This window comes from Lycorma delicatula, chromosome 3 (assembly GCF_047948215.1).
Source record: "Lycorma delicatula isolate Av1 chromosome 3, ASM4794821v1, whole genome shotgun sequence".
NCBI classification, from domain to species: Eukaryota; Metazoa; Arthropoda; class Insecta; order Hemiptera; family Fulgoridae; genus Lycorma; species Lycorma delicatula.
This window is the reverse complement of record NC_134457.1, coordinates 179,196,107-179,214,863: the sequence shown is the minus strand read 5'-3', so window position 1 is coordinate 179,214,863 and position 18,757 is coordinate 179,196,107. Positions and strand designations below refer to the sequence as shown.

At 30.5% G+C, this 18,757-nt stretch overlaps 1 protein-coding gene across 2 annotated transcripts in view; it reads right to left on the bottom strand.

The window, feature by feature from the left end:
* Positions 1-18,757, bottom strand: part of Rme-8 (receptor mediated endocytosis 8) — a 189,307-nt gene that overhangs the window by 106,706 nt on the left and 63,844 nt on the right. For both annotated transcript variants that reach the window (XM_075361095.1, XM_075361097.1), the window contains 4 exons: positions 12,940-13,115; positions 9,909-10,116; positions 8,117-8,272; positions 6,190-6,453 (listed from right to left, as the gene is read on the bottom strand). In XM_075361095.1, the coding sequence (XP_075217210.1) occupies positions 6,190-6,453; positions 8,117-8,272; positions 9,909-10,116; positions 12,940-13,115 (804 nt within the window). The remainder of the gene's footprint in view (positions 1-6,189; positions 6,454-8,116; positions 8,273-9,908; positions 10,117-12,939; positions 13,116-18,757) is intronic.

Here is an 18,757-nt window from a genome sequence, read left to right as displayed (position 1 = left end):
GCAGCTCTCCAAGATTCCCTATCTAGTGCTAGTCGTTTCATTTCAGTATACCCTCTACATCCTACATCCCCAACAATTTGTTTTACATACTCCAAACGTGGCCTGCCTACACAATTTTTCCCTTCTACCTGTCCTTCCAATATTAAAGCGACTATTCCAGGATGCCTTAGTATGTGGCCTATAAGTCTGTCTCTTCTTTTAACTATATTCTTCCAAATGCTTCTTTCTTCATCTATTTGCCGCAATACCTCTTCATTTGTCACTTTATCCACCCATCTGATTTTTAACATTCTCCTATAGCACCACATTTCAAAAGCTTCTAATCTTTTCTTCTCAGATACTCCGATTGTCCAAGTTTCACTTCCATATAAAGCGACACTCCAAACATACACTTTCAAAAATCTTTTCCTGAGATTTAAATTAATTTTTGATGTAAACAAATTATATTTCTTACTGAAGGCTCGTTTAGCTTGTGCTATTCGGCATTTTATATCGCTCCTGCTTCGTCCATCTTTAGTAATTTTACTTCCCAAATAACAAAATTCTTCTACCTCCATAATCTTTTCTCCTCCTATTTTCACATTCAGTGGTCCATCTTTGTTATTTCTACTACATTTCATTACTTTTGTTTTGTTCTTGTTTATTTTCATGCGATAGTTCTTGCGTAGGACTTCATCTATGCCGTTCATTGTTTCTTCTAAATCCTTTTTACTCTCGGCTAGAATTACTATATCATCAGCAAATCGTAGCATCTTTATCTTTTCACCTTGTACTGTTACTCCGAATCTAAATTGTTCTTTAACATCATTAACTGCTAGTTCCATGTAAAGATTAAAAAGTAACGGAGATAGGGAACATCCTTGTCGGACTCCCTTTCTTATTAGGGCTTCTTTCTTATGTTCTTCAATTGTTATTGTTGCTGTTTGGTTCCTGTACATGTTAGCAATTGTTCTTCTATCTCTGTATTTGAACCCTAATTTTTTTAAAATGCTGAACATTTTATTCCAATCTACGTTATCGAAAGCCTTTTCTAGGTCTATAAACGCCAAGTATGTTGGTTTGTTTTTCTTTAATCTTCCTTCTACTATTAATCTGAGGCCTAAAATTGCTTCCCTTGTCCCTATACTTTTCCTGAAACCAAATTGGTCTTCTCCTAACACTTCTTCCACTCTCCTCTCAATTCTTCTGTATAAAATTCTAGTTAAGATTTTTGATGCATGACTAGTTAAACTAATTGTTCTGTATTCTTCACATTTATCTGCCCCTGCTTTCTTTGGTATCATAACTATAACACTTTTTTTGAAGTCTGACGGAAATTCCCCTTTTTCATAAATATTACACACCAGTTTGTATAATCTATCAATCGCTTCCTCACCTGCACTGCGCAGTAATTCTACAGGTATTCCGTCTATTCCAGGAGCCTTTCTGCCATTTAAATCTTTTAATGCTCTCTTAAATTCAGATCTCAGTATTGTTTCTCCCATTTCATCCTCCTCAACTTCTTCTTCTTCCTCTATAACACCATTTTCTAATTCATTTCCTCCGTATAACTCTTCAATATATTCCACCCATCTATCGACTTTACCTTTCGTATTATATATTGGTATACCATCTTTGTTTAACACATTATTAGATTTTAATTTATGTACCCCAAAATTTTCCTTAACTTTCCTGTATGCTCCGTCAATTTTACCAATGTTCATTTCTCTTTCCACTTCTGAACACTTTTCTTTAATCCACTCTTCTTTCGCCAGTTTGCATTTCCTATTTATAGCATTTCTTAATTGCCGATAGTTCTTTTTACTTTCTTCATCATTAGCATTCTTATATTTTCTACGTTCATCCATCAGCTGCAATATATCGTCTGAAACCCAAGGTTTTCTACCAGTTCTCTTTATTCCGCCTAAGTTTGCTTCTGCTGATTTAAGAATTTCCTTTTTAACATTCTCCCATTCTTCTTCTACATTTTCTACCATATCTTTTTTACTCAGACCTCTTGCGATGTCCTCCTCAAAAATCTTCTTTACCTCCTCTTCCTCAAGCTTCTCTAAATTCCACCGATTCATCTGACAACTTTTCTTCAGGTTTTTAAACCCCAATCTACATTTCATTATCACCAAATTATGGTCGCTATCAATGTCTGCTCCAGGGTAAGTTTTGCAGTCAACGAGTTGATTTCTAAATCTTTGCTTAACCATGATATAATCTATCTGATACCTTCCAGTATCGCCTGGCTTTTTCCAAGTGTATATTCTTCTATTATGATTTTTAAATTGGGTGTTGGCAATTACTAAATTATACTTCGTGCAAAACTCTATAAGTCGGTCCCCTCTTTCATTCCTTTTGCCCAGCCCGTATTCACCCACTATATTTCCTTCCTTGCCTTTTCCAATGCTTGCATTCCAATCTCCAACTATTATTAAATTTTCATCTCCTTTTACGTGTTTAATTGCTTCATCAATCTCTTCGTATACACACTCTACCTCATCATCATCATGGGCGCTTGTAGGCATATAAACGTTAACAATCGTTGTCGGTTTAGGTTTTGATTTTATCCTTATTACAATGATTCTATCGCTATGCGTTTTGAAATACTCCACTCTCCTCCCTATCTTCTTGTTCATCACGAAACCTACTCCTGCCTGCCCATTATTTGACGCTGAGTTAATTACTCTAAAATCACCTGACCAAAAGTCGCCTTCCTCTTCCCACCGAACCTCACTAATTCCTACTATATCCACATTCACCCTATCCATTTCCCTTTTTAAATTTTCTAGCCTACCAACCTTTTTTAAGCTTCTAACATTCCACGCTCCGACTCGTAGAATGTTATTTTTTAATTTTCTGGTGACCCCTTCCTTAGTAGTCCCCACCCGGAGATCCGAACGGGGGACTATTTTACCTCCGGAATATTTTACCAAGGAAGGCGCCTCCATTGTTGCTATGTGAAAATGCAGAGAGCCACATTTTCTTGGAAAAAAAGCAGCTGTAGTTTTCCATTGCTTTCAGCTGCGCAGTACTCAGAGGACTGAGTGATGTTGATACGGCCGTTTAAGTCATTGTGACTCACGCCCCTAACAACTACTGAAAGAGCTGCTGCCCTCTTTCAGGAATCATTCCTTAGTCTGGCTCTCAACAGATACCTCTCTGATATGGTTGCACCTTCGGTCCAGCTACTCTGTATCCCTGAGCACTCAAGCCCCCTCACCAACGGCAAGGTCTCATGATTCATAGAGGAGGAATAAAAAATTAATAAATAAATATTTGAAGTATGCAAATGGATGAGCATGGTCTGATCAAAAAGTAACAGACATCATTTTATTTTACGCCAACGCATTGTGCTATGGAGTAGGGACTAGCAATGCACATGATGTTGTTTTACAAGCGTGTACTAAGATTCCTTACTCCTGACCAAAAGAAACGCCATCTGTGTATTGAATGTTATGTGTTATATGATTTATAACAATACTAACCCTGATTTTAAGAAGAAATTACAACCAAAGATGGATTTTACATAACTGAATTTACAGTTATCATCCTGAAAGAAAGAAACAATCATCTCAATGAAAAATACCATAGTCTTCCAAACTGAAGAAGGTAAGCCCTGAAAGAAAGAAACAATCATCTCAATGAAAAATACCATAGTCTTCCAAACTGAAGAAGGTAAGATAATTAAAAAAATAATGTGAGGTCATATTGATAGTTTTTTCCAACTATTAAAGAGTAATTCTTGATGAGTATGCTCCTAAAAGTAAAATAGTTAAAGAGTTCTACATAAATGTTCTCCATTTCTTACGAGATGTTTTTAAATACAAAAAACCTTGTTTGGGGCAAAATGATGATGGATTGATTCATTATGAGAATGCTCCGGGCAGTGGATAACTCATTCACACTTCTCTAGTGAAACATGACATTACAAAAGTTCAGCAGCCTTTCTACATCCCAAAGATGACTCTTTCTAAGAACGAAGATACTACTTAAAGGGATAATAATTCGAGAGAAAAGCGAACAAAATAAATATGACCAGATGAATAGAATCTGACAGTTGAATATTAAAAAAAAACAGACTAAAAAAATGTTTCCCATGATGTAAAACTCACTGGAAGAAGTATGTCAATTCAGATGGTCCTACTTTGACGGAAAATAACTTTTCAAACATTCCAGTAAGCTAATTTTTTTCCTGATCATATATCCAACACTTTTGATCAGACCTTATATTTAAAAAATTTTAAAAGTATGAAAGTAAATAGCTCATTTCATAAGGCTATTCAAAAAGCATCTCGTGTTACTAAAGTCTGCCAGATTAAAAAAAAACTCAATCAAAATAATAAATTGCATTTCTGCCAGAGTAGACTGGTAAAAAATTAAATATATTTAAATAACTGATTAAATAAGAGAGAATTTTTACAATATATCAAAATAATAAAAAAGGATGGTGCATGGGTTTGTTTGTTTGTTTGATGTATGTGCTTACATTTTTATTTTAACTGCTACTGCCACAGAATAGACATGTGGTGCGCTGGACAGCTACGCACAGCGCACGAATGATTCATTCGTTTGAACGATTGTACTTCTTTATACAAAAGATTTATCTAAAATTATATTTATATTTTGGAGATAAAAATGGACAACATTGGGATTAGAGCTGTGTTAAAAAATCACAACAAGAAACAGCTTAAGTTGCTAAACAACTCAAGCTTTAAGGATTTTGAAGCTTTTCGTTGTTGTTAGTATGCTAAATTCATGAACGTTATTTAGTTATAGTTGGCAAAAACATTTCACAAAATCATGTGCAATGAAACATAAACCATGTAACATTTTTGCACCGAGCCATAGGCCTGCCTTTTTTCTAGTATCAAAATATTTTATTCATATTGGTACAAAAATTTCACAGTTCCTACAAGGAGCAGGTAGTTGTGCTACTAAATAAAAAAAGACCTGCTCCACTATTTGTCTGGAAGGATGAAAAAAAAACCATGTTTTGCTTGATCATAGAAGTATCACAAAATAAAAAAAAATTGATAACAGAAAAGATAAGTAGTAAGAAGTCACATTAATATATCAAAATAATAAAATAATAGTAAAGCAAATAAGTGAAGACAATAAATAAAAACAAAGTCAATATAAAATAAAACAATTCTGAAGTAGTTAATTAACATTATTTGAGTACTTACTTCTTGTACACATTAAACAAGAATGCAAAAAAAGTTAATTTTTTAGAACTCGATCATCAGAAAAATATATGAATTGTAAAATAAAATCTTTAAATTTAATTAAAGCAGATGAATAAGAAGATTTTTAAATGAATAAATTATTTGTTATAAATTACAGTTAAAGGTTTAGGAAACTTTTTTGTAACCAGAATATTGCAGATTTTTAAATATAAACTGATGGAAAAGTTACAGTTTTATGTACTAATTTAGTCTGGAAGATTCATATATTTGTGCAGCCAAACAATGATCTGAGGGTTGATTTTTGCAACCTTATGTAACCCTTTTTTCCTGTTTAGCCTCCGGTAACTACCGTTTAGATAATTCTTCAGAGGATGAATGAGGATGATATGTATGAGTGTAAATGAAGTGTTAGTCTTGTACATTCTCAGTTCGACCATACCTGAGATGTGTGGTTAATTGAAACCCAACCACCAAAGAACACCGGTATCCACGATCTAGTATTCAAATCCATGTAAAAATATCTGGCTTTACTAGGACTTGAACGCTGTAACTTTCGACTTCCAAATCAGCTGATTTGGGAAGACGCGTTAACCACTAGACCAACCCGGTGGGTTTGATTTTTGCAACCTGGAAAACTCATTCTAACTTGAAGGAACCCAAGTAATAATGCTATTATTTTATAATAATAAATGTAAGTGCTATGTATTAAAAAAAAAAAAATTAAATTAATTTAAAAAAATGAAATCACTAATCACCAAAAAATCTAAAAAAGAGAAAAATAAAATTCCAGGATAACAAAATTGTAATGACAGGCAGAGAAAAGATCATCTAAGAAAAGAAACAAGAGATTGCCAAAGCATATGGCATATTATAATGCCAAAGTAAACTGTAATTAGTTTAACAGGTTTCCATTAAAAAAAAAAACTATTATAATAAAAATATAATAAAATGACACTGAATACATTCATTACAAAAATAAAAAGTTAATGAAAAAATTAAATAACAAAAAAGTTACCATTATACGTCGTAACAAATTAATAGCACATTCATTTCCAGTAACCCAAAGACCAACCAAATGCCGTGAAAGTTGTTTATTGGCCAGCATAAGATCAGTCTGTTGATCGTAGTGAGGTGTAAACAATGCTGTCAATAAATGACGAGGTAAAGCACCTTCACACAATGCTAATTCTTGCATTCTTTCTGCTACAATTGCATCACCTTCTTCAATTATAGCTCTCATAACTAAACCTGCTCCTTTAACAACAGTTAATGACTTGTGCTGTAAAAAGAAGATATACACAATTTTTACATCAATCAATTAATATAGTAAAATTCAGAAAGCAATAAATTAGTCCAGAAAAAGCCATGTAATAAGAATATTAATCATACAATAAACAAATTGAATTTTTACAAAATGAAAATTTATTACAAAATTTATCTAAATGAAGTCTCTCAGTTGTATAAACAGGACAACTCTTAAAATTTATATTTATAATATAATAATGCATTTTATGTCAATTCTATTAAAAATACTTTTAATTGGATAAGAAACATACGAGTATAAGTAGCATTTGAAAATGAATCGGCAAAAAATATGAATAGGTTTATGGAATGTAAGGAACATGTGGAAAAAAGGAAAGTTAAAAAATTTAAAGGTGAAAATAAAGACTGGACATAATTGAGATAAGTGAAATGAGGTGGAAAAGAAAAAGGTAAAGTTAATAAAAATGATGGTGCAATATATTATTCAGAAAATAAAAAAAAGGGAGAAATGGGTAGAACCATTCTAAACAAAGACATAGGATAATTGCTATCAGGAATGAACTCAAAGGATTTGCTTTCAATATTAGTGTAAATGCTGACTTCAATCTAAAGATTTGGTTGAAGTAATTATGAAAACAGAGAAAATCATGGAAGAGGAAGGAAACATTTATAGAATAATAATGGCAGATTGCAATGATGTTATATGGGAACTAAACAGAATCTGGAAAAATAACAACTGGAAAGGAAATAGTTGGAGAAGCTAACTCAATAAGCCTTTCTCCTCTTTCACTCTGTATCTTCTTTATACTTTCCCACTACTTCTTCATCCTATCCTTCTCCTAATATAACATTCCCACCCCCCCAATATAATTCTACAACCTTTACCTTCCTTTTTCTGTTCATACATAACTTTAACTTCAACATTTCATACTGAAACATTTCATACTGAATTGTTGGAATGTGCACCTATATTAAAAGCAAATCTTTCAGGTTCTTTCCTACCCTGGCATCAGTTACTCTATCATTAATAAAGATGGACAGCAGCAGAAAGAATGATTCCTATGCCATTACTTCCTTTTTTATTTCCTACTGTTAGCCAAACATTTTCTTTTCCATCTTACTTTACTTACTCCAAGTATATAATTTTGTTTATTTTCATCTTTTCAAATTTGTTAATTTGGCAGTTTGTAAAACCTTCCATGTAACCATTTTTACCTACTTACCATCTCTTGTAGAAACATATACATTCAAAATTATACATATATATTAACTGAAAACTTAACCACTAAAACAAGCAAGATGTCCTGCATCATGACTGATAATGTGGGATCCCCTGAATGCCTATTTTTGGAGTTAGTTTTTTAAGTTTACAAATCTGTAACTGTTTTGGTGGTTAATTTTCAGTTAATATTGAATTTAGTTAGCACAGTGGACAATATGTTGATAAATTTATGATTTTCAAAAAAAAAAAAAAAAATATAAATATATATATATTAATAATTAGCCCTATCAATGTCAATGTAGAGTTATATATTTTGGAAAATGCTGTACTTAAAATTACTGTGTTTTGTAGTACTGTAAATTTTAAATGAATTATCATTACTTAAAATCGTTTTGAAGAGCAGAATTAATCATCTGGAATTAAATTTGAATAATTTAAATTAAAGAAAATTACTAACCTCAAAGTGTTTAAATAATGATCGTCCTTTCCGAGCAACCATCTCTAAGAGTGCATCAAAATGTCTTCCTTCAGTAGTTTCACAGTATGGGACACAGAGGGCAAATGTAAGGAAGTCAAGCATAGCTGTAACAACTAATGCTCCAGTACCACAGTCCTGAAAATAGTATTAATTTGGAGTTACTTTCAGTTAGTAAAGAAATAAATACCCAACGGTAGATTGATTTTATTATGTGAAGATCTTAATTAACATTAAATGTGAATTAAAATTCCAAAATGTAATAAAAGTAAAAACTCTTGAGAATACACCTAATGTTTTACATTATATTTTTACTGAATAATGGTTTAACTTTCAAATATTAATTTGTTACACAACTTTGTAATAAGCATTAAATTGACATATTCACTTTTAATGAAAAGTAAGATTGTAATTCCTAGTTACTAATAACATTCCTAGAAGTTGCATATAATTTTCTAAAAACGTTTTAAATCAATTTTCTGTCTGAAGTCTTTTCTTTTGGTGATAGAAGCACAAATGAATGACTACAACTGTTCCATGTGTCTGTAACTATCCTGGCCATTACAACTAAACCATTTTACTTCCTATAATATAAATATCTAATTGTTTAGTCATTTATTTCAGTTCTCATTATTAAGGAAAATTTTACTTTTCATTATTAAACTTCATTTTAAATCACCACATTTCAATATATACCTAAAATAATATTTAGGTTTAAATTATTATTTAATATAATAACAGTTTAATAACATTACATGAAGAAAAGAAAAAAAGATCAAATAACTTCAGTCAGAAGTGTTGTCTGAAGACACTACTTTACTTTAAATAATTTCAAGGCAGATCAAAGGGTAAGCCAAAAGCAATTTATAAGAAATAAAAAAAAAAAAAAAAAATAATAATAATAACTGAATAAGTATTATATGACTATTTTTACAAAAATAATACATTCAATTTCATAGAATTAGAAAAACAAAATAATAAAGTGTTAGTGAATTTTGAAAATATTTATCGTAAAAAAAATACATAAAAAATGATACATTAAAATTGTTTGAAATTAGCATATTGACCCAAATATAAGCCACACATTTTATTCAAATACTGAATTTAAAAATCGAAGTGATTTTAAAAATATTTTATATATTGAAATCATACATTTCCAATAAATCAAAATTCTTGCAATATATTATTTCTATGGCTTTTGAATGGATCTACAGATGATATATTCAGCTATCAGTTCTGATAATATGTTACAATATATTTCTAGAGTATTACACATCTACATTATGTAGTAGTATCTTGATAAATCATTCTAACTCATTGGTTATAGCCTTGATTGCAGTGTAGTAATATAATATGATTTATAACTTAATATGCATCATACTAGCCTACAGTTGAATACAGCCCTCATCTTTCTTTAACTTTTAACTATTAAAAATTATTTTAATAGCCTCAAAAATTAAATAAAATTCTATTTGATAACTGAAATAAAATTTCATACTGACAATTGAAATGCTAAAATGAGTTATAGGAAATTTATTACAAATAAAAAATTTCCTTGAATAGTTTTTTTTTATTAATATTTAATGAAAGGATAAAATATTTATACAATAGAAAAAGTGTATTTCAACTTCAGACAGGTACAAAACCCGCTCCCAAATCTTAATGGGGGTAATAAAGAGCAATAATTTTATAAAAAGTAAAAAATAAATATAAAATTATAATAAATTATGATGTATTAAAATACAACAAAATATTTTGAAATGTTCATACAAACCACATGTTTGATCCACATATCCAAAAGATTTTCAAGAAAACTATGAGTTGAAAGTAAAGATGATTTATTAAGTTGTTCAATTTTAAGATCACAATCATCATGCATTGGCTGCATTAATGCGCACACCATGTCAACTGCTGCATGAGTAACTGCTTCATTATCAAGTTTTAAAGCTTTTGCTACTTTTAAACCAATGTATTCTCTGAATCTAAAATGAAAAAAAATATATATCTAAATGAAGTATGTAACAAACACAGATAATGTTTAAATTATTATTTAAATCTTTTGTTTCCACGTTTTCTCAAAATCAACATCCATCATTATTTAACATTGGCCATGTGCATTACAAAAAGCTCTACTTTTTATAATTATTTTATACTTATTGTAAAACCAGAAAGTCAAAAGCATTAAAATAATTCCTAGCAAAGGTCTAGCACCTTTCAACTATCATTTCATCCATCTTATCTTCTTATTAAAATGTATGAAAACATCCATGGTCACAATAGTTACAAATAGAAAAAGGAACTTGGAAGGAAAGCTGACAAAGGGCTACAAAACTTTCATGACTTTGCTCTTGACAGATTTTTATTTTAAATATGCCATAGGGTTTTTAAAAACAAATGACTATCATTATGATTATGATTATTACACTGGTCAACATAAAATTTGGAACTAAAAAGAGAGGTGTTCTACATAATATTTTATATGCTGAATCTGAATATATATTCTGAAACAACCCATCATGTAACATTCTTAAGTTACAACCTCTTACATTTGTCTGTTCCATCTTTCACAGAACAAACTATACAAATAAGCTAGTACGTCTACATGTTTGTTTATTCACATCTGATTTATATTATGATGCATGCTGTAGACCTATATTTGATACATAACAGTCAAATGATGTGATTTCATGTCAAACCATGTATAGACATCTCAGTGAGTCAAGTAATGAGTAATTCAACATGATGAAATTTTCTTCAGTATGAGTTTAGCTCTTGGTATGACTTGTTCTTTAGTTGTGGTAGTTTTTTTTATCATAAACATATTTTAAAAATTGTTTCATAAGGATGCCATAAATTTAGTCAAAGATTTTTATAACAGAACAACTTTTGGTATTATTTTATGGAACATCAAGATTTGTTAAGGTATGTTGTGTGCATTTCATGCTGAATAAATTAAAACTTATTTGTATTATCAAGTAAATATTTCTGTAATATTTCAGTTACATTAAAACATTTTAAATGCAAGCTTTTATATTTTATTACATTTTCTGTAATTCATTAAAACATTTTTAACTTTACAATGAATGAAAATTGGGCTTGTAAAAATTCTCTAATATTTTTTGTTATGTTTGTGGAGAATTCACCACAAAAAGTCAATGAAAACTAGTATTGAATCTGCTGAAAACTGCTGACAAACATTATTCTGACTGTCTCTTGGGAGACAAAGATAAATCCTGGGCTCCACATGTAGCATGCATCAAGTGTTACGTTAAATTAACCCAGTGGTTAAAAGGGAAAAAAAATTTGCCTTTTGGTGTACCTATGATTTGGTGAGAGCCTACTAACCATTATGATGACTGCTATTTTTGCTAAAAAATTGTTACTGGCTTTAATTCAAATAATAAAAGCAGTATTGCATTCCCAAATGTTCATTCAGCTATGAGACCAGTACTTCATGGTGTTGATTTACAGATTTCAATTGCTCCAACTTCTTGCAAAGAAATTTCTGATTCCCCAGAAGGCTCAACCAATGAATCTTCAACTTCAATAGATAATAATTAAATTTCAGAAGAATTAAATGAAAAAAAAATAACTAACATCACTTTACTCTGCAATGTTTGTTATAGTGAAAGAATAAAAAAAAATGAGTACCAAGAAAGTAAAGCCAAATGAAAATTTTTTTTCTTTTTCATGTATGTGTATGGTTAAAAAGACATATGAGGTTTAATCAAAAAATACCCAGAATTTTTAAATTTTCCAGGCTGTAGAAGTCCAATTGTCATAATTTTTTTTTGTTGTGTTGGTACTCTTGTCCCTTTAGGTACGTTTACACTGGTAGCCATACTAGATGCTCAGTTTATGTTGGCTGTCGAAAAGTTTACACGAGTTTTCATAGTCGATAATTTTCAACTTGTGAAAAGAATAGAACAATGAATTTGCATTAAATTTTGCTTAGAATGGAATAAAGTGCAACACTGCATTGGAAATTTTGAATGTTGCTTGTGACAATTCTTCTATAATAAAACAAGCATTTAAAAGTGGTATATACATTTCCAAGAGGGCTGTGAAGACATTGAAGATGATTAGTACCTTGGATGTCCCAGCACATTAACAACCGATGACAATGTTAAAAAAGTGAAGAAAATTATTACGAACAATCACTGAATTACTATCAGAGGGTCAATAAAGACAGAGGGTCAATAAGTACTACCCAGAAATTCTACACAGTTTGTGTGAAGAAATCCCAAGAAAATACCCAGATTTTTGGCAAAACAATTAATGGCAATTGCACCACAATAATGCACCTGCTCACACTTCACTGTCTGTGAATTTTTTATCAAAAACAATACTATTATGATGCCTCAGCCTCTGTATTTGCCAGACATGGCCACCTGTGACTTCTTTCAATTCCCCATACTTGAAAGCACTATGAAAGACAATATTTTACCAACACTGAAGAGATAAAAACAGAATTGCTAAAGGAGCTCAACTTCATACTGGAAATTATGTTCCAGAGATGCTTCAAAGATTGGAAAAAGTACTGGCACAAATGCATTATATCTGAAAAGGAGTATTTTGAAGGTTACAAATCAATATTGATGAATAAAAATTTTATGAGAAAACTATATTTCCCTGTATTTTTTTATCAATCCTCGAACATGGGCACACACACATGGATATTCAGATGAATGATAGATTTATTGAAATTATACTGAATTGCTACTTCTAGTAGTTAATTTAAAAAAAAAAAAAACAATATTCTTTAATACAAAGAATAATATATGAAATACTAATATATTTTTTACCCAGGAAGATTTGTAAAAGCAGAAAAGCCAACTTTGGAAGCAACAAGGCGATGTACTGCTTGAAAAAATGCTTCTAAATCATCAGGATTCATAGCTGCTGGATCAAATTCAGTCTTCATAATACTATTTAATGCTGCTAAAATCAATTTTTCTTTATTTTCAGAGAAGAATATACTCTATAAAAAAGATTATAACTCAATTATGCAATATCCACTTACCAATACACAAACATTTAAACTGAAAAACAGTATTAATCCTGAAACTATTACGATTTTATAAACTACAATAATTCAAAACTATATTTAAAGACATAATTAAAATGAGTTTATGTCATTATTAGAAGAATCCCATGAAATTAGATAAGCAAGGAAAACAATAATGAAAACATGCAAGGTCTGTTCAGAAAATAACTGAACATTTTTTATTACGCACCAACAGAAATAGTTAGTGATGTGTGATTGGCAGCACTGTATTTCACATAACCTCCTCTGTAACCATATGTTCTTGGATTGTTGATATCTTGTTTAGTTTTCATATTATTGTTTATTTGAGTAAAACGTTTTTAAGTGTTAGTAGCAATTTTTGTAATGTGTGATCTTCAGGAGCAGCAATACAATATAAAATGTTGCATGAAACTGGAGAAAATTTCACAAAAATGTTTCAACTTTTAAAACAAGCTTATGGGTATTCTCTGGGTCATATGCAATGTTATAATGGTTTTCACGATCTAAAAGTGGTTATCAGTCAATTGAAAATGACCCTCGACCAGGATGGCCTTCGACTTCAACTGATGACACCCACCTTTCAGAAAATCAACAATCTGCTACGTGCAAATTACCGACTGACTGTCAGAGAACTTGCAAAAGAGGTTAGCATCTTAAATCATACCATGACATTTTGACTGAAAAATTGAACATGCAATGAATTGCACCAAAGTTTGGTCCTCGTTTGATGACCAAACAGCAGAAAGAACATCAAGTGGACATTTGTCTGCAACTTCTTGAACAAACCTGTGATGGTGGAACATTCATGCAAAGGATCATAATGGGAGATGAAACCTGGGTTTGTGGCTATGACATTGAGACAAAAGTTCAATCCACAATGGATGGGCAAAGGATCTCTATGCCCCAAGAAAGCACATTCTCGATCCAATGTCAAAGTGATGCTGCTCTTGTTTTTTCAGTTTTAATGGAATTGTGTGTGCATTTCTGAATTCTTGCCTAAAGGTGAAATAGTGAACCGTGCATACTATCAAGGCATTTTACAATGGTTACGTGAAAAATTCACAAAAAGAGACCAGAATTGTGGCAAGACAACTCATGGTTCCTTCACCACAACAATGTGCTCACACACTCAAATTACATGACTGTTTTCCCTCAGCCTCCCTACTTGCCAGACCTGGCTCCTGGCGACTTTTTCTTATTTTTGAAATTAAAATCAGTGATAAAGAACGCCATTTTGAGACTATTGATGACATTAAAGTAAATTTGTCACGATCTTAAAGACCATTTCAAATGAACCTATCCAAGACTAGTTCGCGAAGCGGAAACACCACTGGGAAAAATGTGTGATTAGGGAAGATGAGTACTTTGAAGGAAGCAAGAACCAATAAAATTAATAATAAAGATTAAAAAAATAAAGTTTGGTTATTTTCTGAACAGACTTTGAATAAAATTATGGGTGTACAGACAAATTTGTTTGGTAGAGAACATCCTCCAAGAGTCAGTTGTGTTGATTGATTACAGGTACCAGAATTGCATTATCTTTTTTCTATCATTGAAATTACATGAGAGGCACAATTCGCAATGAGGAATTGCAACAGTAGTGAAATATATACTGCTTACGTGTAAATTTATGCTAACCACAGGTAATATTAAAACCAACATATTAACAAGATGCATAGCTGACTGCCTTCCTAGAAAAATATTATAATAAAAACAAAGGGATTTAGAAAAGTGGAAAACCTAAGAGATGAGATGATATGAACTGCTGATATAATTAACAACACAGAATTAACTTGCAACAGGTCAAGGGGGTCGAAAGCTTGGATGTAAAGATATACAGTTAAGACATTATTAACTTGCTTAACAGCAAAATTTAAACCATAATTTACAATTCATTAATGTATTTTAGCATAAATATAAAACCGCATAGTCATTTGCTGATTCTGAATCCTGTTCAGGCTTGGCATTTTTTTTTTAAACACTACACCTTCCATCTATCATTAAGAAAATAATAATTGTGAAACAGCTTGTTGTTTCTGGAAAAAATAAGTAAATACTGGAAGGGCAGTGTTTGTGTGCATCTTGTTATGTTAAGCACCAATTAGATAAATTTCTTAAAATAATAGGCTGAACTATATTATTCAGAAATATACTTACGTAACTTTAACTCTATGTCCTTATTTTCATGCTTCAAAAATAAAGTTTTAAGACAAGTCATTTTCTAATTGATGAGCAAATTCCTCAGATTATAATTCATGTTTCAAATGATAAATGATTAAAGTTAAGAGATTTTAAATAACAGATTTTTACACATTATTTGAGAGATTTTTTTTAGATTAATTCGGAAAACAGCCTGTTTTTAGAGTTCTAATAACAAATGTCTTACTTTGGTAAATTATAATCTGCAGAATCCAAAAGTAGACTGTTTCAAATCTTAAATCATGTTTTATGATGTTTTAAATGGATCTCCTGAATAACAAATTATTAGTTCTTGTATTTCTCATCTTTTTAAGTTAAATTACTAAGCCATATTTCAGCAAAACAACTCATACAGGTATTGGACACATTGTCTTAGACTCCCAAAGAATTCAATGTTACAAATAAAATATTAAAGTTGTTTTCAGTCACCATGGTAGAGAGGGACATTTTTGCCAATTTCATCACAAATAACTTTTAAACCCATGAGCAAGCAGTTGACTTTTCTTTCTTTATTATAGTAATATAATCACATTACAGAAATTCTAATTATTCAGAAAAGTAATTCTCCTACTATATAGCCAATTAAAAATGAAATTATGTGTTAAATGGTGACAATGAAATTTCTGACAGTTAAATGAACTTCAACATTTCACTGTGACGGATATTTCAAGACAAATGTCAGGTAACGTTTGACAAAGAATCAGAAAGGGTGTTAAATGTCATTAACAATCAATAAAAAGATATATAATTACAAAACCTGGATATCCTTGTCACTAATAAGTTCCAAGCTAGATCAGTCAGGGCAGGGGAAAGGAACTATGTGGGGTATTTGGTCTAAGAGTCCAGCATTTTATTTGTTTACATAAACACTATCTTCAAGATTATTAATGCAATCAGTGCTGACTGATACAAATCTGGTCAGCAATTCTTAGGTTGTAGGATATCTTATGAGCAGTACATTATGTAAGAATAAAATCAAGCAGTTTTACAATGTAGTTGTGTATGTTTATAAACTACAAAGTTCACATTTAAAAAACTCAATTTTGACCCATGTCATCCAATAATAAAACTTTGGGGGATTTTAGAAATTAAAATAGTGTTGTAAAATTTTATGTTTATTAAAGTGTTCTAAAATAAATTTTGCACAGTCCCTTTTTAGAAGTAAAATAACTAATAGAAGTCAATAAAAAAAATTAATTTAAAATTATCACAGCAATGAAAATCGTTTAGTTGAATTAAGAAAGTATATTATATACAAGCATAATATTTTACATACAGTTATATCTTACTATTCAATGACTTAATTTTAAATGGCTGCATTAAGAACAGATTTTTAATCTATAATTAATATTTTATTGAGAAATTAGTTTTCATGACATTTATGAATGAGTATGTTGTTTAAGAAAACAGTACAGTTAAATGTGCACTACATAAAAACCTTAGCAATTCATACACAATTTAATAGAACTGCATAACAAAACTATAGTAGCACTCAGCTAATATTTTCGTTATACACTAAAGTTTAACAATAGAAATTATATTTTAATACCATGAATGTTTTTAACTAAGACAACCCATCAACAACATCATGCAGAGACAACTCAAAGACAACCCATCAATAATGCAGTTTAAATGGATAATTTACTTAAGATTTTTCTTATGCTTATTAGCAACCTTTTTTCAACTACCTCACCAGTACTTCATTGTTAGACAAGCTAATTATAAAGCGGGTTTGTTCTTAAAAGTAATAATAAAGACAACACTACTCTCCATACAATTTTTTGATCTTACCCCAGTTTTTGATCTTATCATAACTGCTGATGGTCTGGAAAACTTAATATCACAACTAAATTAGAAATATTCATCACAACTGTTTAAAACTACAAGCATTGCCTCACTATTATGTTGTTTTTTACTTTTTATAGTGAATGTATTTAGTAAAAACTTTTCTAAAGTAGAAATAACTTTAGCTTAAAAAAGTCTGTCTAGCAGATTTTCACTTTAAAGGGACAAATAGATGGACTTTTTTCTTGTTTAACCTCTGAGACCACCATTATGTAATGCTTCAGAGGATGAGATGAATGATTTGTAGCGTATGTGAAAGTGCCATGCCTGACTGGGGTTTGAATCTGGGACCTCTGAATGAAAGGCCGAGATGCTACCACTTGCACCATGGAGGCCGGTATAGATGGGTTATAAAAACTAAACATCACTTTTAACCAGTTGGTATTAGTAGATATTCCATATTGACGTTAAAGTAGAGTGAGGAACTTAAAAAAATAACAAAGTTCAAGAAAGACAGTAAATAAACAAATTTACCAATAAATTTATCACCATGTTCAGCCAAAGATTAAGATGATAGGCTGTTAATAATAACAATCAGAAAATAACCCAGTTTTGTCACCATTATACACGTTCTCATGTAATATCTTGAAGCAGCTAAAATTGTTTAGTCTTCTACTCTATTACTGCCATTGCATCAATGGATTCATTTCTCTCTTCAATACATATAATTTTGGATTTTGAAGCAATCAATGCTTAGAATTAATTTTCTCAACATGCTTGCCTTAAATAGCACGTTTAAGCATTTATGAAAAATTCCTCAATGGCACACTGTTAATTCATCATCATTAGAAATAATTTACTTTGTTTGTAAATTGAAAGTCAATTTACATTAATCTCTCTATACAACCATTCACAGATAGTTGAATCTTTATATTTTATTATGTTACAAATTTACTTTGACTCAGTGATATCTTGAAACCAACTTTTAGTAGAAAATATGTATTTATTATGATCTTCTAATGATATTTTTTTACTTCTACTCTATTCTACTCTAAGTATTTTTTGATTTATTTCCAGATAATTGATTGAAAAAAAAAAATTAATACTAATTAAAAGTAGTTTAAATATTCACATCTGATGAATTGCTAAAAAATTAGCAATTTGAATGAATTGTGAGCACTAAAATAATTAAATTAATTAAGACAAGTACAAAGTAATACTGTTACATGTCGTAATTAGTATAATTAAATGAAAATAACAGACAGGAGACAGAATAAGACAAACTATGTAGAATAATATCAATAAAACACAAGGTGAAGTTGGTTAAAAACCAAAAGTTAGTATAAAATGGGTATTATCTATTTCCATAAATTTATCTGTTCCAAGATTCAGCATTCCTCAACTAAATTAACTGAAACTAGCCTACTACATATTAGTAAAAGAAGTAATTCTTGTCAATGTTACACAGCTTTCCCACATTCAAACTGCCACAATTCTCCAGTAAAATATTCTCTTTCTTTCTAATATTCTAAAAGAAGTAAAAATATTTTTATGCTGTTCAGGTTAACGGTTTATTAAGAGCCTCATAAACCATGAATGAGAGACTACTC